Here is a 22172-nt window from a genome sequence, read left to right as displayed (position 1 = left end):
TTCATTAATTCATTCACTGGTGTGTATGCTGAAATATATGAAAACGATTTTATTTACAGACGGAGCCTGCCCCTGTCCGCCCGACTTTGTAGGGGATATGTGCGTGGAATCGTGAGACGTTTGTGTTACAAATGACGAAATGAGCAAAAGTCGGCTTTGCTGTACTGATCCTCGTTGTCCACCTCCTGAATGTCTGTCTGGACAATATCTTGAAGGTATTTCATCATTTTTGAATTGTGAAGTTTTATTACACTTGGTGTATTTTTATCTTTATACATTTTGACAAAATGCTACATGAATTCTGTCGTATGGTCCGCCAAAACACTATCACATGAATGCTCAACTTCTTTATTTGTTCTAAGGTTACTGTGAAACGAATTGTACTTTCTACAGACAATTTGATGTTTATAAAGAAAACTGTGAAATATGGTAAGCCTGTGGCAGATTAAATACATCTACATTTAAATTACACCACTCCCATCAATACATTTAGATGCTCAACTCTTTAGGAGCAGTTAGCGGATTTGTCGGTTTTATTTATTTATTTACTCCAAGTTTCAATAAATGATTTCCATGGTCTAAGAATTAAAGCTGAATTGAGGTAATTTAGACATTCCTAAAGGCAACTGAGAATTCTACCAGAACATCATATATATTACTTGTTTGCTTAGATATAAACGAATATGGTAGTGCATATACCGTGCCATGTTTGTTTACGGGATTACCTGACGGTCAATATCGCTAGTGTGCTTTTTTTACTATTCCGACTATTGAAAACACCGTTTTTCATGCGAGTGACATAACATTTGCAGAAGACGTTTGTAACCTTGTAGGCTGAAACATTGCATCTCTGTTTTCTTTTATCTGCCTCTATATTCTAGCTACTACCAAAGTAACTACAAACCTGTTACCAAAAATCCGTTGTCGGTAATATGTGCTGCATATTATATCGTACCCGGCAAAAGAAAGGGAAAAAGGAGATAACCCATTATACCCGCATTCTTGGGTAATATCATTATTTGTGTATGATGGAGATTCAAATGTTCAAATGTTATTGCTCTTCAAACATTCAATATCACTAATATATGTGTTTTTGTGTGTTATTTTTAGCGTGTGTGTAAAAGGTGCTTGGGGCTGCCCACCGGGTCCTGATTTTGGTAGGTCAATTTTTTGAGAGTTTTAAATTGCGCATTAGTAAATGCACATAGATGTTAAAGAAAATTGTAATCAAACTAGTGAAAAGGTGCAAAATTGTTTATCGCTATTGAGACCATTGCTATGTGAATTCGTTATTAGATTCAATTGTGTTGAACAGCGCATCTAGAAACATAAATATTCAATATGTTGAGATACGTGTCATATGAACGATAACACGAAGAAACATGGCATGTTATCTCAACTGTGTGAGATATACGAATTGTGTTTTTGATAACAGGTCTGACACGCCTTAGATAGCGAGAAATTCATATTCCCCATTATTCTGTTTGTTTTACTATGAACATCTGTGTGGTCTGATAAAATTGAATTATTCCAATAATGAACAATTCGTTCATAGTAAAACAAACAGAATAATGGGGAATATGAATTTCTCGCTATCTAAGGCGTGTCAGACCTGTTATCAAAAACACAAATTCGTTCGAGCGTATTTATCCTGGTGACTTGATAATCCAATTTTATCAAATGTTATAATCAAATACTTAACCGCGTTTGAAAATGTATACTTTATATACTCAAAATGTCACTTTTTATTCTTAAATGTTACTAACAATATCATTCTTATATTACTCAGTTTTTAATCCATTCTTTTTTTATTACTTACTCAAACAAAAAAAAAAAAATGTATACTTTATACATACTCTATATTTCAATTACTGTTTTTTAATCTTTTTGATTATTTACTCAAACAAAAAAAAAACAAAATACAAAACCCAAAAAAATGTATATTCCATGTTACTGATCTTTTACTCTTCTTTGTGTAATAAACTCCGTTAATTTTCAAAATGACGTGTATTTATTGGTGTGTGTGAGCGTCCTCTACGATACATTCTGAAAATCTTTCGTGACGTCCACACGCGTCCAATTAAAAATAAAATTCAAAAATCCAAGTAAAACATAATTAAAAAAATAATTCAATAAAAATAATGGTAATTCATGCGAATTATATTCACAATGACCTCGACACGAAATCGTGTTTTATGTATGCAAATGTATTAACAATATTCATTGTGACGTCATTCTCATTCTAATTAACCCCTTTACGGCCATGGACGCTCATTTATGCTAATTTATGCACGAATTCCTATTGTGACGTCATCATTTATGCTAGCATATGCGTTGTGACGTCATCCCACCTCAGATACACTATAGGGACGGCCGTGAGGGCGCTGTTCATCATCGCATCCAACTATGAGCAGCGCCCTCATGGTCATACCTATAGTGTATGCTAAACTACTTATGTACCTTGACGACCGGATATAAACTAATGGAAACCAGCCAGACGAACATAAAATTCGTGACATAAACTTATGTACTGAAATATATTGCTTTAAATACAAATAATGTGTAATAAAAATACGCGTAAATGTGGAGTGTATACCAGTGCATTCAAAACAGTGAACTAAAACAGGTGTTTCCAATTCTTCTGCATGAGGCAGGCTTGTCCAATTAAAAAAATATGGTGTTGTTTACGTTTAAAACACCTATTTACAGTATCGCAATTTGCCATTAATAACGTCGTATATCTTATTTCAGTGCTTTGTTACAAACGATGTTGACATACGCCTACAGTACTGAATAGCATATTTTGGCAGTTTGCATTGGTGTGGATTTAAAGTAGAAACTATTAAGTTAGCATTCCCACTTTGCAAATATGTAACAGAACATTTTAAGATGAGTAATGAAAAATGAAATGCAGACTTTTTTTAATTCAATTTAATTTGTAAATATGAGGCACCCGTCGAGTTAGAAGGATTTGTTTGTTTTTGAGGCATATGAAAATTTGTGCTTACAACTGGTTTTTAATCCGTGTCGAAAACGTGCACAGAATGGTCGTTTTGTGCACGTTTTCGACACGGCTTATCAGTTACCTCAAGTGCCAAATCCATGAAATAAACAACCAATGTCAATAGAGTATCCTAGGTGTTAACAATGGATTAAGTACTGGCAAACCAACTTCTGCATAGGTATGTTTCTAAACGCTTGCTTTTTAGCTGATTTAGTCATCATTTTTGAACTCAGAAGCCCGCAAAACCTAATATTACATGTGAGAACGAAACAAATCCGTCTAGATTTCACGTTTTCCCGTAAAAGGGATGCTGGCTGTTCCCTCTCTGGACTCCCTTCCCGCGTATACTAGTACTGGTACTACCATGGATTAGTACCTTCCATGGTACTACCAACTCTAACCATGTCCCCATTTGGTGACGCATGTCAAGCTATAAATGGGCATTAATACTCATTTCGCCCAATATTTCGCTTTTATAACATTTTATAACATATCACTTAATTTCCGACCGGAAAAACGACCATGTTTTTATCCCTTTTTTCCCACTAGCTTATTAAAAACACTGACCGCTTGTTCAAACACTGAACACTGGCACAGGAGTTGTCGAAATGGTTGTTTTAGTGCTAAAGTTTGAGGATTCAATGAGTATTAACCATTATTTAATTTCGAACGACACTTCCAAACCATCATACTTTGTTTCGTTCGCGAACGTACAGTGGGACTGTGTTCCGTTTGAATCCAGGGCTGCTATATCGTTTCAACAACACGATTATCGAGACAATTACGTGATACAGGCAATGCTAACTCCTTGGGGCAGAAAGCAGAGACACCAGGAACATATTGATGCCACGGCCATGTATTTAAAATGCGAGCGTGCAGACGGGCGATATTTCTGGGTTCTCGCGCTCGAAAAATTAAGCAGAAATTATTCAACATAAGGTTGCAAAAGCGAGTAAAAATAATGATCGAAAAGCAGAAGCGAGCAGGAGGTTGGGTGTAGTGCTGTACATTCAGGTCCTTTGTAAAAATACGATCGGCTAAGATCTATGTCATTCTGTAGCACGCCAGAGACAGACAAAATGCAGTTTTAAATATTGACACCGTTCGTATTTTTTAAATGAGTCAACAAATAAAAAAATTGTATGCTGCTTAAGCGATGATCGATCGAAACACTCGTTTTGCACGTTTTAACGGCTACGTTCTGCTGAAGATATAAGACTTCACTTTCGGAGTTATTACCGTAGATAATGTACGACAGCAAAAAACAACAACATTTGGTTATGTGAAATAGAGTAGCATTCATGTAGGTCCAATCAGTACTGTTGTATCGTCTATATCGTCAACCGAACGTTACTACCCGGACCTACTCGTCGATTATTATTGCAAATGTCATTTCTTTCCAGAATCAATTGGCTATAAGTATATATAGATATATATCTATAAGTATATATATAATATATATATATATATATAGAATGATTTTCATTTGGTTTCACCAAAGACAATTGTCTTTCGTTTCACGTGATAGTTAATCTGATTTATCATATAGCATTACAAACAGGAAGACCTCGGCATGGGTCAGAGTACTAATATACCCCAGACCACTCGTTTTGGTGAATGGTCTGGGTGTGGCTTGTGGGTAAGAATAGAAAATGAATTTCGGTGAGGTTGTGATTATTTGAATTTTTGAGAACGGATTTTTACTATTGAAATGAAATTATCACGTCTAGGGGTGAATTGTTAATAGGTGAAGTGATGTTAAAAACATAAGTAGTTCATCTTCTTGCGTACACCGCAACAACAAAGGTTTATTTTTCAACACAGATCTCCAGTCAAGAGGATGGCGTTTGGACGTAACCCCGGAGTTAAACCATAGACAATATAGTAGGAAAGACAAGCAACTCCAGCGGTTCTATTCTATTTTAACAATGTCTCAAATTTCAGAATAAGTTGGGATGAATAAGAATTGAATATACATCTTTTGAAAAAATCAGCTAAACAGTTTACCACCACGATTGTGTTGAATTGGCGAGTTATCAACGAAGACGACCGGACATCTCCGGTCATGAGCTGGCTTTATCCACTTTTACAGTGATGAATATTGCGTTCGAGTTGAGTTACTAGTAATTACAAGCCTGATTTACATTTTTCTTGTGGTGTTTTTCGTCAATGTATTAAATATAAGTGCGTTGGGAAACATCATAATTATATTGCGTGAGTGAAAGACGCCGGTAAGACTGTGTCACAACGCGTTCTATTTATTTCCAACGCGCGTGGTCGGCGCCTCTGATTGCATTTATTTTGTATTTTTATTTTCGAAATGTATCACTGCCTGCGTTTTTTTTGTGTTATGCTCGCAACTGAACGTCCAAGCTGACCTTGTTTTGGCTGTATGTTTGGAAAGCTTATTGTATGAATTTTTTTAAGTATTTTTTTTTATGGTCACTGTAGTTCGAAATATGCACAAAAATGTGTATTTTTGGTGCAAAGTGATTTAAGAAAAATTAGCTCCTAAACCATGCTTCTGTTTCCTGTCAAAATTGGTTTACGGGTACATCTGTTTACTATGAAGAAAGAGCCGTCTTGAAAACTGTCTGTTTTTAGGCGGCGAGAGTGGTGAACTCTCGCGAATTGCGTAATTTCGTTGATGAGAGTCGCCTACGGTATTCCATGGGTATTCTAAATGGCCGTTACTGACCACGAGTTCCCGTGTGTAGATGATTTGCTCGATGTTTTTTTTTCCGGATTTTGATGGCGGTGGAAATGATAGTGAAGAAGATCCAAACGCAGTAGACACAGCAATTCATGTTAACAACTGTGTGTGTGTGTGATTCAGAGCACGGACATCAACATCGAAAATAGCGAAGATTTGCGTTTTCGTGATCGACACGTAAAAGAAACCCTTTGAAACGCTAGCAAAAAAACGAAAATAGTGAAAATAAAATAATAAAGACAATCGTGCCTCATTTATTCACAAGTATTCGAGTTATTTTGTTGAAATTATTAATAAAAACAGGGTATAACGTAGGTAGACGTGCATTCAGGCTGAAAGACTGGACGTGTAGTCAAGATGGCGACAGACGTGAAAACGGAATGAAAGTCTAATAAAATTATGCGAGACAGACAACAACAAAAAACAAGTGTAGTCAGTGAAAATAACAAAATTTGACGATTCATGCATCATGAAAACAATAATATTCGTGTATTTTGTCGAATACGGGGTACAAACTTAGACATGCATTCCGTTTGAAAGAGTGTGAATAAGTAGTCAAGATGACGACAGACATGAAAACGGACGGATTGAAAGTTAATTTCAAAATAAGTGCAAGACAGAGAACAACAAAAAACGAGCACAGTCGGTGGAAAATAACATAATAAGAAGATTCATGCATCATGAAAACTAAAATATTCGAGTATTTTGTCGAAAACGGGGTACAACCTTAGACATGAATTCCGGTTGAAAGAGTGAGCTATAGTCAAGATGGTGACAGACGAGAGAACATACGGATTCAAAGTCTGTTTGAAAAAAAAATGCGTAGCAGAGAAAAATAAAAAACGAGCAAAGTCGGTAAACAATAACATAATAAGATTCATGCACCATGAAAACAAAAATATTCAAATATTTTGTCGAAAACGGGGTACGGACTGAATATAACATGTACGGAAACATTACTGCCGTCTGAAACTTTTAATTTTATTTAATTAAACAGGAACATATATATTAAAAGTCACATTTTTTTTACTAGTGAACCACGTTCACGAGAACATTTGATAGCTATTGTGCGTTCGGAAGATGCGTATTGCGGAAAGATACTTGTAGTTCGATACGAACGTAGTGACATCGCATCGAAGTAAATATGACGTCATTGTTTACTTGCTCATCATAATATTCCAGCCCAGCTTACGTTGGGCATACGGCGTTTGACATTGGTGTTACTATACTACTATACTGTCTATGGTTAAACATGGCCCAAATTGATAGGGAGTAAAACACGGAAGTGGAAGAGCTGTCCATGCATTGACCAATCACACAAGAGCTCACAAACACCAACGAAATATTTGTTGTTGTACTTAACAAAGGGGTTTGGCACTAAAAACAATGGAACGTTTATAGGCTTAACGTTGGATTTAGATCGTGTTATAATCGAAATCCCCTACTAAGACTTGTAAGCACCAATTTTCATATGGGGTCGGTTACTTTGTCTACTTTGTTCGTCTAAGGGATGCATTGCGTGATTTGGTAAGAGTCTATCTTTTTTGAACTGTTTACACGTTCTATGTTTTAGCTAATTATATGAGGGGCGATAGAAAAATTAGAAACGCAACCTTACGACTGATGTGGTTGGCGTTTCACAGGATTTGTTCTTAGTATTCTTAGTTAATTATACGCATATTTTTTGAGAGATGCCCTGTAGCCGGGTGGGAAACGCGATTTGCTACCGTGCGTGTTCGGTTCGAGTTGTCCGCGCATCTCATGCTTAATTTTATCAATTTGTATTTACGGTGTTGTGTATTCGATATTATTTATGTGAGGCGAAGACTGAGTAACAAATGGTCAGCATATCTGCCCTGCAGTCAGTAAGATCCTAGGTCCATTCCCTGAGTTGTTATTGATCTGAATACAAATTTTTACTAATTGCATTGAAATCCTGAAAAAGTCTGTACAATCACGATTCTGTAAATGCAACCCCATACGTTTACAAGTATTGTTATCAAATAATACATCTTTTCTTTATTCTGCTAAAACTAAAAAAAATCAATATGGATCGATTATCATCGAGTTCTGAAGAAGTCGTCTATGGCATTACCGTAGAATATATTATGAGCTCAGATGTTATTTCTCCCAATATATGCGCATGATCCAGACATTACATCATTTCTTCTCATCACGACTTTCTATAACTTTTACATACATAGATTTGCAGTGCATGGATATTGCATGCGAACCCATTTTTTTTTAAATCGTAATATTTTGCAATTCTCAAATTGTACATTTTCAATCGAAATGGTACCATTTTGCATTCAATCCAATGCAAAACGCAATACAAATTTGAATTTCACTATGTATGTCACATAGCAGTACAGCTTATCCATAAAGCGTGTATATTGTGGCACTACAGCCACTAGGTTTGAAACCCGATGAATTATGCTTTCACTGGTTTGTAACAGCCACATTACTCATATCCAAAACCTAAAGAAACAGGAGACGATGGCGACGAACTTTGTAGTAGTGAGATAAGCGACTGATCATATCGACGACTGAGTTGAAGATGGAACATTAACAAAAATATATATATTTTACGGGATTTTGTTGGCCAGCTGACTATTGCGTCACTGGGTAATTTATCACGGGTAAATATAATGTTTGCAGCAATATAGTTGTCAGGGGTTAAGCTTTAAACGATATTGAGACACATTGTCCTAATTTTATATCCCATATAACATAAATTTAAAGCTTAAATGGTAGGTTTATAAACTAAGCGACCACATGGCAGATAGAGTTAGTACCGAATATTTAAAATTGTATATAGAAAAATGTGCTACCGTTACTTCTAATAAAATGTTGATGAGAAACGAATAAAAGTAAAATGTGTACTTTCAAAGCAGTCTGGTTAAATTTTCGAAATTTGCAATGAATAAAGTCGTGTATTGCTTGTAAACATACGTCTAATATATTGCGTAGTTGCATGTACATTTACCATGTCTTGATAGAAAGTCTTTTAAATTATTGTGAAAACTGGTTTTAATATCATAGAATCACAAGAAATGTCTCGCCACGTGGACCTGAAATACACAGAATTGGTTCATCATGTTTACCTATAGTAAACGTGCAAGACTGTCAAATAACCGGAAGTGTCAAATAGACAGGTAAAGTAAACGTACGCCAAATTAGCGTGTGCAAACCATGGAAATACAGTGACATTTTGAATTAATTTGATTGGGGGTCTAGTTATGCTGGGCCAATATGATGGACATTAGGAATGGAATACAAAACAAATTACTATCAAGGCGATAATGAATAAAATATATATTCATTTTACAGTCAGCTGTTTTGTTGTACATGGATGCGTGTGGCAATTCCTGGCAACTGAAAACGTGTTCTAAGTTTGTATTGTTCAGATGCATGAAGGACGGTGGTTATCGCGCTGCTCATGTGCGACATTTGTGTGGTAAACATGTATTTTCCTACAATCCAATGCGTTCTTCTGATGAAAATCACGAGTACGAGTCTTGACCTGGGTACAATGTGCACTAATTACAGCCGGTGACTCCTTCATGTCTCATTTTGTACTCGTTAGTCGGCGCAACAGGCAGTCTTGGCTAGACAGTGTTCAATTTCGTGACAATTTCGGAGCTTTGTCAATGTTGGAACGTACTAAAATAAACGATTTTAAAATATAGGAAACCGAGGCACGCGTATATGATTACAAGTCCTGAAAGTTTGTTTATGTTGCTTTTGATGTAAGTTATATGCAAGTGAGTTGCTGCAGTCAGTTTGTGACTTCCTGTCCTGGCTCCCCGATTTACCTAAAACGAGATCAACTAGCTTAGCAAACAAAACAAAGCTGACAAGACGTAGGCGCTTCCAGTATGGAAGCGGAATACAAAAACATACAGTTGTAAATGATAAGTAAACTTTTTAACCTTTATCTCGCAACATGTCGACAACTTCTCGGCTGGCAGCTCCCAGTGGTAGACTGTTGAATAGTTTGATTTTTTATTTATTTTTATGTAGGAGGAAGGTCCGGTAGCGCGATTTAATTTTCACGCAAAACAAGGCCACCATTTCTTTTGTTCCCTTAGTGCATTTGGGGCGAAGCTAAAGAAAAGTACATGAAAAGTCAACAGTTGCCTTGTAAATTGATTTATTAAAATATGTATTTTGACCATAGAAACACCTCTGCCACTTACATAAGAGCATATTTATTACCGCTATTTATACAACACTTATACCGAAAATTCAAGAAACGAGAGCCATTTCAGGGGCACGTCCCCATTAGGCAAGTTCTATGTATTGCCCCCCCCCCCCGTCAGCTAGCATGTACCGGTAGTGATGCCACAAAGTACGTTGGATGGCCGCGCTCTGCGACCTCTGGATACAAGTCACACTATGAATGAGGTATGGAGAGTATTATTTTGGAAATAGTGATGACCGCAATTGTCAAAGACTTCGGCAGTGCCGATTACTTAACATTGGCCAGAGCAAGGAGTCGTCTGGCTAGAGTCGGGGGGGGGGGGGTATTTTACCTGTCTCAAGTGAAATACAGAACTATTTTCTTGAAATACCTCACTAGCCGCGATATCCCCCCTCAACAGGTTGTGTCTGCTGTATTCATATATGCATTTTTTATTTAACTAGATTTTGCAGGCATCGTGAACATTCTGTCCGATGCAATAATTTTATTTGAACACGTTCCACCTTTCGCTTCATCGCGGGAACTATTCAACAATCTATTCAACAATGAGTGCTGAGCAACTTGCTACAAATCATACCGCCCTCTGATTGGTTTAAAGCATAGTACTCACCACCGTATTAGCATTAACAGTACAGGCTAAAAATCGTTTATTATTTCGATAGAGGGCGGAGCGGACACCATCAGACTTTGAGTGGAGAAAATATTTGTTTAATTGACAATAACAACAATGTTAAAAAAGAACTAGCTACAGTGTAGCGGGGAAACGTATTGAAGACCACATTTAAAAAAGCAAGATATCAAAATTATCTGCAAATGTTTCCACATTTCACGATGACCTAAAACAAGACACAAGGCAGAAGGTACCATACGAGTTACCTAACATCAAAATATTAAATACAAAATTGAAGGTTCCTTGTACAATAAATGTTATTCTCCCTCCCAACATAGCGGGCGTCGTTCCTAAGGCGATATGTACATATTGCATGAAAGTGAATAATAAACCAGATGTTGTAGTTGGTGTAGTGATGTGATAAAGTCAGGGGGCAGTAGAATGTTCGTAGGATGTAGGCAGAGAATGCATGGATTGATGGGTATGTTGGTTGACAGAGGATTATACTAGTACGATTGCCTTTGAATTGAATGATGGCAATCCAGAATATTTTCACCAAGAGGATCTTGTTAACTATATTGCCTCTCATCAATGCAAATGTGCCTAGCTAAATCATACTGAACCCAGTTGTGGAAAAGAGTATATGCTATATTAACCACATCTCATTCTATTCTGAAAAAAAAAACATGGGAAAGCAATAAATTTGGTATCACACTTACAATGCGAAATGCATTCGTAACACATTTGCTGTTCTTAGACCTGTAGTACATATGCAGATTATTTAAAGGGATATTGTATTTTTTCATCAATTAAACCAAGGGTTTACCAGAAAATGACTAACCTCAACATTGAAAAGTTGTTTTTTGCAGATATAATTAGCGTGTAGTCAAATATGAATCTCAGATAATATCACTTGTCTGATGCAAGTGTCTTCTTAACAAGGCAATTATGACCCAGAATGACACGTGCTCAATGTTTTCGTACCACCTTTTTGTTGTATACAGTAATGTTATTGTACTCGCATACTTGTAATTTACCCTGTTGTGTGTTGAATAGTCTACAATTGGGTATGGTTTAACTTTACTTCAATGGTGGTCATATTGTTGTCGTCCGAAAAGTGAAAAGTGAAAAGTGATAAACATAAGCACACACAAGTGACTACCCAGCGTGATCACAATTACGTCGCAATTAGCATGTATTGTCCATATTATAAATACGTCATCTAATGCATTTTGTTTCCTGTAATACGCGCGTGTGCTGAGATCTGGGATGATATGTCGATAAAGATAGATACTAATAGATAAAGGGAATATAATTTATTGCAGGCGAAGTAGAAATATATACCAATTAAGCTGTCATCGTGTTTAACAAAAGTAAGATGTACAATAGCATCAGTGGCACTGTCAGCAGCAGCAACAACAACAATATTATTTACAGGCCGAGTTTATTTCTATAAATTCGAAGAAACAATTATTGAATATTAATTAGCTGTCGTAACCAGCCATAGTTATTGATGGAATAGTTTATTTGCGAAGAAGGGGTTTGCCGATTAAAGGATGACTTAAATAGATGAATTCAATCAAGTGTTAGCTCAGCCTATTGTCAGTCTTTCAGTGGTAGCCTCGAGCTCGACTGCCTCGATAACTGTAAAGAAAATGAAATAAATTATTTTAATTTTATAATATTTTATGGATGTAATAATCACCTTTATTGTCAATAACATCCATATACACGATATATTTTATGAATAAAACGAGATTTTCAAACTTGTTTCGCATGAATTGTTTTTACAGTAGTTTAACTTAAGGCAATTCAAATTTCCCATCTGCTTTCTGAGATACGTAGTTATATTAAATGTAGAAGATTGTGGCTCGGGCAATTTTGTCGTTTTGCTTTGGTACGAATATCTAGAACTTAACAATGCAAGTTGTTAGATAAAACGTACCTGTATCCCCACACAGAATCTGTGTGCACACCCAGGTTCCAACGCTCGTACAGTAACTGTCAAAGGATATAATAATTGTCATTAAACTGATGTAATTTAAGTGGTTGGCTTGCATGTGTTATTAAGATGGTTCAACTGGCCACTATAGAATCATTATACACACAGACTGTTGACTGCTTGGATTGGCACTTCAGAAACGTTAATTTGACATAAGGTTGAAACGGATCATTAAGCACGAAGCCGAATTTGGTGGATACGTTATGGTAACAAAATAAGAATGACAAGGTAGCATTCATTATTTTGTGTTGACTGCGATTTGACATTATCAATCAAGCTAAGAATGTTATAATTATAGCAATCGCTCTAGAACTTTTTGCAAAATTATTATTTCTTCATTTCTTTTTTTAATTCCCTTGACATTGCATATCAAGAAAAGGGTCCTATTATCATCCAGAATGCATTTCTCATAAGATCATATCGAAACATTGAAATGACCATCTGTCAGCGCCCTCGTGATCAAACCTGAGAAATGTAGCGTTTTAACGTTTATAAGTACTTGGTTGTTAAACGGACTGTAAAACATGTCGAAAAAGCGGCATGCAATTTTAGCAGATTGTGGTAAAATGTTAATTTAGCGAATCTCTCGTCATTGTTGATTTCTTTGTTTGGCGGCCATTTTGAATTTATAATAAAGTCAATTAGCGACATCTTGAATTAGAGAATGAGTTCTCTCGCTAAATTCGCGAAAAAGACATGCTCGCGAAAAAGACATGTTTTACAGTATTTATTAAAAAGCTATATTAGTGATGATGTGAACAATATGACTCAAAACCTGGTTAATAAGAAATCATCCAGTATTGTAGTTGCAAAAAACAATGTCGGCCGGCACAACTGCCACATTACTGTAAATTACTCAATTGTTTGAATTTAACAATATATATGTAATGCAGCTAAGAATAGAAAATTGAGAGACGTGACACCAAATGCTGGATACATATAGCAGCGAGATTAAGTTCCGGTTACGGATTGTGAAACTTATAATACGACCGGTGCCGACAGTCACGGCTATTCAATAGCCCTGAGTACAGTCCAGTAGGTTGGCCTTCTTCCACTGATCATTCGGCCCCCACATTCCTGAGAAGTCGAATAGACTGGGAATTCGACACTATTGTGAAGGAATGTTCGAGCGATTTAAGAGGCATTCAGCTTTCCTGTTAAAAATACGATACGTCCAACTATTCTAAATACCTTAACTGGTAGCAAAATTACATAAGATTCCTACTAGGGTCGATCAAATCGACATTTTCCAACGTCAACCGAAAATACACGCCGCTATCTTGTTCTTGACGTATTTATCAACAAAACGTTGTTTCGTTGCGTAAAACTAGATTTCGTCAATGTTCCAGTACTGTAGGTTCATTTCTCGGCCACAAATGGTATTTGTGATCGCTAGGTTGGACGATAGATGTTTTAGCTGGTTACAATAATGAAAACGGCAGAACGGTTCTCCGCCATATATTTGTAGGCGGGTGTCGAATCCTCGGTCTATGCGACTTCTCAGTAATACTAAACGTATCTAGTTCATCTTTAGTATTACGTAACGAAATGTCGACGACATTCACTAATAACCTACCAGGTATTGCAGTCTTCTTTTCTGCCATCGCCTTCCTGGTAAATAACGCCCTCATGGAAACATGGGAACACAGGATCCATACAAATGGTGCCACATATTCCAGAAGCACAGCATTTTTTCTTCCCCAGGCAGTCGGTATCATCTTGGCATTCATAGTAGCAGTAGCCCTTGGGACGGACAGCGTCGATAGATGGTACCATTGGGCATTGTCCGGGTTTATCAGGTTGTTCTGGAAGGAAGCATTGTGGCGTTCAGAGCTCTCAGGAAATAATTTTACACCTCATAGAAACACTCAGGTGCGAATGCAGCAATCACAACTTTGTCTGTGAAATGACAAGTTCTTACGTAATAGTTAACATATTAATTGTATATAAATACGTACCATCACAACAGTATCGAACTTTGTAATCATGACATTGATCACCAGCTGGCTGATCTTTGTCAAGACAAACAAATCCAGGATCGACATCGTGATGTAGGAATACCTGCCCGGTGCTTGATGAAGGTTGTTCAGTGGCGGCGACAACAACTTGGATGAATAACGGATTTTTACACATTTCATTTGGATATTCATCTTGGATTACGGCGGTGATTTCACGATCTGCATCTAAACCTTCACATGGTTTATCGGTGTTGAACCATTTTGTCCACTTGTCACAATCTGGCTGTTCTGTATAGTGATATTACATAAATAAAAAACATGGTTAATGAGACGAGACAGTTTTTCGCTTATAATAAGTATTCAATTCAAAGTAATACTCAAATTCAAATATTCAACGAAAATAACGTAAAAACATAATATATTATTTGTTGTGAATATTGATTTACCAGGACAACAGAATCTGACTTTATAATCTTCACATTTCTCATCGTCCTGTTCTTCATTCAAACAAGCAAATCCATTAATGATATCATTGCTGAGTAACACATCGCCTGTTAATTCAGCTGGTATGCCATCAATAGTCTGGGCTTGAATTGCGCTGGGTCGTTCGCACGTCTTTTCACATAGAGTTGCTAGCGTTTCTAAATCGCCAATCCCTTCTTCTGGACTGTCTTCGTCGAACCATTGTGACCATTCACCATCACATGGGGGATTAGCTGTTTGAACAAAAATTACACATATAATACTGCATATTACACAACGTTATCGGACATGCCACAACGAGGAATCAATGTTTTTAACCACGGGACAACATCTCAACAATTATCGGAAATCCAGCGGAACACGGTGACACAACTATTAATTTGTGACTCAGAAAACATAACATGTGAATGTATACCGGTTTTCCTGCAATATACAATATAATAAATGTGTTACCTGGACAGCAGTATCTCACTCGATAGTCAAGGCAAGTGTTATCTGGCTGATCTACCATACGACACACAAAACCAATGTCCGGCGAATAATACAAGAATATTTCACCAGTATCTTCTGCAGGAATACCGTCAAGGGTCTGCACTTGTATCGCCGATGGATCGGTACACATGTTATCACCATACAACTTGATGGCAAGTGATGTCGTTTCCCAATCTCCGGTAGTTCCTGGGTCATCTCTATCGAACCAGACAGTCCATGCACCATCCACACATTCTGCAAGTATATTGCAGGCATATATTATTCATGAAATTTTAATGATTCGGGAATATTCATGAACTAAATGAGTAGTGTGCACTCACCTGTATTTGGACAGCACACTGATGTCAAGTCAGTTGGATGGGTGTAGCAATGGTAGCCAAATGGACACTGCTTATCAAGAGAATCACAACCAACGGGACTACCATCAGCACCAATTAAAGGAATTCCATAGGGCAAGGTGGTTGAACTATAAGGTTACAGACACCCACGCAGTAATTATTAGTGAGCCATAGAATATGTATTTACACACCACGGTGCATTTAAATTAAATTTTATATAAACTGTAGTGCCCCTTAACCGTTTACCTACGCTTCTCTAGGCAAATTAAAATTATGGAAACATTTTTACATAGTGACATCCAATAATGTTTTAGTCTCAGTAGCACTTCTTGAAAATTTAACTTACCACAATCAGGGTCCGGTTTGCAGTACCACTTGCCGTTTCTACATTCGCTAAATAGATTTAAACAGACGCAGTTTATATTAACTGTTTCAAGAATATATGCAATACATACAACAAGGTACAAATTGTTATCTGCTATCGTTGATGTAATTTTGATCAGGCGAATTTCTAATCTATGAACACTGATGGTCAATCTAATGATAATACGGGCACAATACTGAGAGCATATTCGAAATTACTACACAAGTGCCCCCGGGTAAGGTCGCGTCAATGTTCATGTGGATATATGTGTGTATCAGTAACACCTTAACGGAGCGAAACGACCACTTGGCGTAGTCATAAATGCAATCTGATTAAAATCCGATGTAGTGTACGGGCTTTAATTATTTTGGCTATAAACTTATTTTAATTCTAATTTTTATTACTTTTGTTATTAATGCCTTTTTATTTTATTGTTTTAATTTTGTGATTTTTTAAAATTCCGCCCTACATACATCTGACCCGATGCATATGTAACGAGTTTTCAACAAGGACCCACCATCGACGATTTTAGTCAACGAATCACAGATCTCCTTCTATAGCGCACATGATGACGTCACCGGGCAGAGTCAGGTGGCAAACACACTCAAATAAAATGGCGGATTATACCGACGTTAGCGACCGAGATAAACACGGCTGATTTGGACTGGACACATCGCAATTGATCAGGAAATTTTTTTTGCTCTAGTTTTCTGCGTCGATGCCGTGGGCCTGTGACCGTTATACAATTTAAAATCAGGTTGCATTGTTTATATAGTTATTTACAGTGTTCTAATCAATACGATTTAGTTATTTTTTGCTTCCATTCTAGATAATTATGTTCTGCGTTTGATGTAAAATTGAAGCGATGACTGAATAAACGAACCTTGGCTGGCGGAGATGTATCAGGAAGTGTACACACATTTGTTGTAAGTGAAAAAAAAATATTCAATGTAATGACAAAAATTGTAAAGTGCTGTGGAATTTCTTTTGTAAATAAAAATATACTAACAATTTTCTATTAATGGTTTATTCAAGTGGGCAAAATATAATGTACAGAAAGATTGCCCGTTAGAGTATCGCTACACTGAAATGTAAGCAACCGACAGCCTGTATAAAAGGGGGCTGTGATTGGCTGTTACTTATGCAAGATTTGAACGGGACTTGCATAGGCGTTGGATCAGATGTATGTGGGGCGGAATTAAAAAAATCACAAAATCAAAGTAAAATAATAAAATAAAAAGGCATTAACAAAAGTAATAAAAATTAGAATTAAAATAAGTTTATAGCCAAAATAATTAAAGCCCGTACACTACACCAGATTTTAACCAGAGTGTCATAAATGGTGGTTACAGTGAGTGTAAAGTAATAATATTATTGTTGTTTTTTCCCGATAAGCAGTGTCCGATGTTTACAGAAGTGCAAACATTTTGAAATTTGTTTCGTGTGATGTTATACAAAGTACCCCCACCCCCTTCGTCGGATCACTGGTGTCATTCACTAGGAGAGAACCAATTACTGCACGGACGAGTTTGCCAGAACGTTATTTTCACCCAAGCTGATTCACCATGTTGGGTTTTCCACTGATTCTGCATGAGATTACAGTGCCAGTTGTAGGTAATGTTGGCGCTAATAACTGTTGAGTTCGAACACGTGTTTTATACATGAAACATTGTTGCACTTTTTGTAAAACATTGTACAGTGATTATCGGGGAAGCAATTACAATATTGTTACTTTACACTCCCTGCGGGGAATACATGTGTGGAGTAGACGTTTTTGCTGCTTACCATATTTCACAGTTTTCTACATAAGTTTCAAATGGTCTGTAGTAAGTACAGTTCTTTTCACAGTAACCTAAGAACGGATTTAAAGAGTTTTATAATGACGTTTGTCGAATACTGTCATGCAGCATTCAATCAAATCACCACATATTACAAACGTCATAGCACCGGGCATGTAAATATCATTATACTAGTACAGTGTATAATGTTAACACACAAATATGATGTGATATATATTTCTTAATTATACCCGTACCATTTCCAAATTTAAACGCTGAAATACCTTCAATATAATGTCCACCCAGGCATGAAGGAGGCGGGCAGTTTTCAATGTCCGTACAGCAAAGGTAATCCTGATCAGGATTTGCAATACACTCGTCGCACGATTCCCAGCACACTTCCGGTACAAAATCGATTGGACAAGGACATGGTCCACCTGTGAAAACAATCATTGTCACACATTGCAACACACGAAAACAATTACAGTCGAGCAATTCGAATTTACGATTGTATTACTTTTGAAATTGAAATGTCTAAGTGTGTATGCACGACATTTTAAAAGTAACATGTACTCACCGCATGCCAGGTCAGGTCGACAAATCCAATCCCCTTCTCTACAAACGCTGATAGAAAGTATACAAATGTTTTGTTCAAGAATATTTAAATCTAGTCTACGATTGTAAGTTTCGTATTAGTTAAATCTAATAAGCCTAATAGAAATTAAAGGGCGTTAGTCGTCACGCCACGCATGCGCGAGATATATGGGTCTCATATAAACAAAGATGGCGACGTTGCAGATCAACAAGTACAAACTGAGACGTTACCAAGATTTAATTAGGTATTTTTAGGTGATTGGAAGGTATCAAAGGAGGTAAGTCGCGCTCAGGTTAAACCTCGTACTCATGATTTCCATTAGAAGAGCGCATTGGATTGTGGGAAAATAAATGTTTATCAACACAAATGTCGCACATGAGCTTTAAGCGAAGATAATCAGAAAAACAAATCTCTTACCATATTTTACAATCTTCGTTTACTACATCCCCTGGCGAGTAATACTCACAGTCCAACTCACAAAATCCTTCTGTGAAAATTTAATAAAATTGTGAGTGTCTATAATTATCAACTCTTTGAAGCGCAGGGGTCAACATGTGTCACCATTCGCAAATTCTTTTTATTTTCAAATATTTTTAAGTCCATTTGACCCAAAATTAGAAATAAATAAAAAAATATACTTTTATAGTCACAATTGTATTATAGTCAATTCAGTTCCGGGATATAAACTTAAGCCATCCAGATCCAGGCATATAAGACGTGACTAAAGCCAATAAAAGGACAGGTTTCGACTAAGCACAGAAAAGCAAAGGTCAGCTGATATTCTCAAAACTGTTGTATCTATACTATAATTTCAATTACCTGGCGTGTATACTCCTCCAAGACATGCTGGTGCCGGGCAGCTACCGTCATCGCAACAAATATAGTTTGGCGTCGTTGATGCATGTTCATCACAAACGTCACAATTCAACCAACAGACTTGACCCAGAAATCCTTCAGGACAGGGGCATGGTCCATCTTTTTTGGAAAAAGATATAATAATGATATTTACGTGATACTAATCACATGCACTGATGTGTGCTAATATTCTTGTAATATCTATGCCATTACGAGTACACAAATGACAGGTTGCTCACCGCAATGTCGTCTACACGCTTCTTCCGTCTCAAAATTATTGTTGTTTCCTTCACATCCTCCGTATATGAACTCTATACACTCATTTATTTCACAGTCAAAGTACCATCTGGAAATGGAACCTTCACACGCACCAGGATCAACAGGTAAACAGCAGTCACCTATAATTTTAAAATATTATCATATATCTGTAATTAATTATTACTGAAATGAATTCTATCATTTTGTTAGGAATCCGTATATGAAAACTGGGATACTGTAAATTCCATTTGCACAATGTTACCTCCGCATTCTTTTTCGCAATCTGCTCTAGTATGAAAATTGTTATCATTCCCCTGACATCCACCGTAAATAAATTCTTTGCACTTGTTATCCCGGCAATCGTGATACCATCGTGGCAAATATGCTTCACACGGTCCAGATTCAGGTTCAAGACAGCATGGGTATTTATCTGTATAATTAGATACCGAGCTATTACTATTTCTGCAATACCTCTGTTAATGACATTGTGTACATATTGCGAAAGATCGAATCGTACAATTTGTACAAAAATACGTTAGTTCAGTATATATGGCCACAAAACATTTCTTACGAGCATGACCCTACCTGGACAACATACACCATATTCAAAATTAAGCACACAGGAATATCCAGTCGGACATTCTGTAAATGCGCAATTGTACGGGTATTCAGTTTCAGCTAACAAGGGCTTCTCACAAGGAACCCAGTCTGTTGGTAAAAAACAGTGTGTATATTATACAATAGTTGTCAAATATTACTACGATCTGATCTAAAACAGTATAACGATTTCCTGTCAAATTGATGTCCCAAAATCCTGGGTTTTGCTATTGTCCAAAAGTACAACAAACTGGCACAAAGAAAATATAAACTATATAGCTGTTGACATAGAAAGTAAAGCAAGTACATAACACGGAATACATGGTGGGGTAAATTATAATTAATTCAAAGTAAACATATTTTAATACTACTGTTGGACTAGTGTTTGTATCATAAATGTAGCACCTGTTCATAACGATATTCACAGAAATTGCTGGTGAGTTTCAATATCAGACGATCAAGTGAAATCAACGTTCATATTATAATGTTTAACTTAAATCCTACCACTGTTACAGCATATCCTATCAATGCATGTGAAGCCATATACATGCAGGCAATCTGCATCTGTCAAACACGTGACTACATTACCCACATCGTCCGTTTGTGGAGTAACACAAGCTATAACAAAAAATCAAACAAGAGAATAGTAACGTGACACATTTCCCGGTGAGGATGCGCCAGAACTGTTTATGCAAATTACCGTCTGCGCATGCAATGGACACGAAAATAACATTATTGTGACGTAAACCATAACAGAATGTTTCTTACTGCAAGATGGGTCTGTGGTACAGGGGTCCCATTCGGCGTTTGTGCATTGACTGCAAAAAATAAACAATGTACATTAGACAACACAAATTACCTACGTAAATATAAATGAATTGCCAATCGATTTATATACAAGGTATTTCTAAAGTATATACCATTCTGTGCATAGTGGTACTGTTATAGTATCTCCTGGCATAAAGTATTCACAATCATATCTACAGTAACCTATAAAAACAATAGAAAACCACAATAATGAGCGCACATGTAGTACATATTATAATATATTATATATGGATGTACACTTCCGGTCATTTGTTGAATCAAACACTAGTGCTCCAGATTGAACACATTTGCACTTGTATGTCACAGATACTGCACGATCGAAAAAACAAAAAATAACGTGAACATAACCCACCAACAGTATTAATGAATCCAACGCAGCCTCCTGGACACGCTTTCTCATCAATGCAACAAATGTCGTATGGCGGATGGTTCATACAATTGTCACAGTTGGATAGGCATACTGGAAAGCTATCTATTGGAATGCGGGGACAGGGGCATCCAATCGGATCTCCTATAAACAGGACAAACGGGAATCACGTGAAATTAAATGTACGGTGTTGTCAGAGTGTACTTTATAGCAGTCGGTTAAAACTAATTAATGTACGGTACTCACTGATAGGACAGCACACCGATAGACCACTCGAATCTAGCGTAGTGCATTCATATCCTCTGGGACAATGCTTTATTCTCGTTGCATAGTATTCTGATGTCAGAAGAGCTCCTGAACAGAACACTGTTCCAACACCATCTTCTACATATGGATCACCTCCGTTCGGACATATTTCATCTAGAAAGAAAAAAAAACATAAATATACGTTTTATATACTATACTTTACTGATAATTGTAGGTACAATAACTTGTTTTTAGTGATGTTGTTACTTACCACATGGTAATTTCTCTATGCATGCCATGGCGCCGTATATACATTTACTGAGAATACGAACAAAACATTTACTAGTTTCAGAACAGGTTTTAAGATGGGGATTGCTAATTATTACTTCACGTTCACTAAATATGAGATTGAATAAAGAACACCAAAGAAGATGCTACGAAAATACACTGTTTTAGCCGACATTATTATTAAATCTGTAA

At 36.7% G+C, this 22172-nt stretch overlaps 2 protein-coding genes and 1 long non-coding RNA gene across 3 annotated transcripts; all 3 read right to left on the bottom strand.

The window, feature by feature from the left end:
* Positions 1–11832: 11832 nt before the first annotated feature.
* On the bottom strand, positions 11833–17735 carry LOC146739420 (uncharacterized). Its single transcript, XM_085502775.1, has 8 exons — positions 17719–17735; positions 16151–16197; positions 15428–15700; positions 14938–15207; positions 14492–14779; positions 14110–14338; positions 12477–12532; positions 11833–12175 (listed from the first exon to the last, which is right to left on the bottom strand). Exons 1-8 carry the CDS (start codon positions 17733–17735, stop codon positions 12123–12125), a joined length of 1233 nt encoding a protein of 410 aa, XP_085358901.1. The 3' UTR covers positions 11833–12122.
* A 230-nt stretch (positions 17736–17965) lies between these two features.
* Positions 17966–18576, bottom strand: LOC146739419 (uncharacterized). Its single transcript, XR_014930180.1, has 3 exons — positions 18524–18576; positions 18231–18383; positions 17966–18020 (listed from the first exon to the last, which is right to left on the bottom strand). It is a non-coding gene; the product is annotated as an uncharacterized LOC146739419 (long non-coding RNA).
* A 378-nt stretch (positions 18577–18954) lies between these two features.
* LOC146739418 (uncharacterized) lies at positions 18955–21991 on the bottom strand. The gene is made up of 11 exons (XM_085502774.1): positions 21964–21991; positions 21693–21866; positions 21432–21590; positions 21172–21241; positions 21020–21069; positions 20756–20869; positions 20240–20362; positions 19917–20084; positions 19636–19794; positions 19361–19516; positions 18955–19028 (listed from the first exon to the last, which is right to left on the bottom strand). The coding sequence occupies exons 1-11, from the start codon at positions 21989–21991 to the stop codon at positions 18955–18957; spliced, it is 1275 nt and encodes a 424-aa protein (XP_085358900.1).
* Between the last annotated feature and the right edge of the window lie 181 nt (positions 21992–22172).

The sequence above is a fragment of the Saccoglossus kowalevskii genome, chromosome 8, assembly GCF_978046115.1.
Source record: "Saccoglossus kowalevskii chromosome 8, keSacKowa6.1, whole genome shotgun sequence".
NCBI classification, from domain to species: Eukaryota; Metazoa; Hemichordata; class Enteropneusta; family Harrimaniidae; genus Saccoglossus; species Saccoglossus kowalevskii.
The sequence above is the reverse complement of the archived record's forward strand: the minus strand, read 5'-3'. Positions and strand labels throughout refer to the sequence as shown.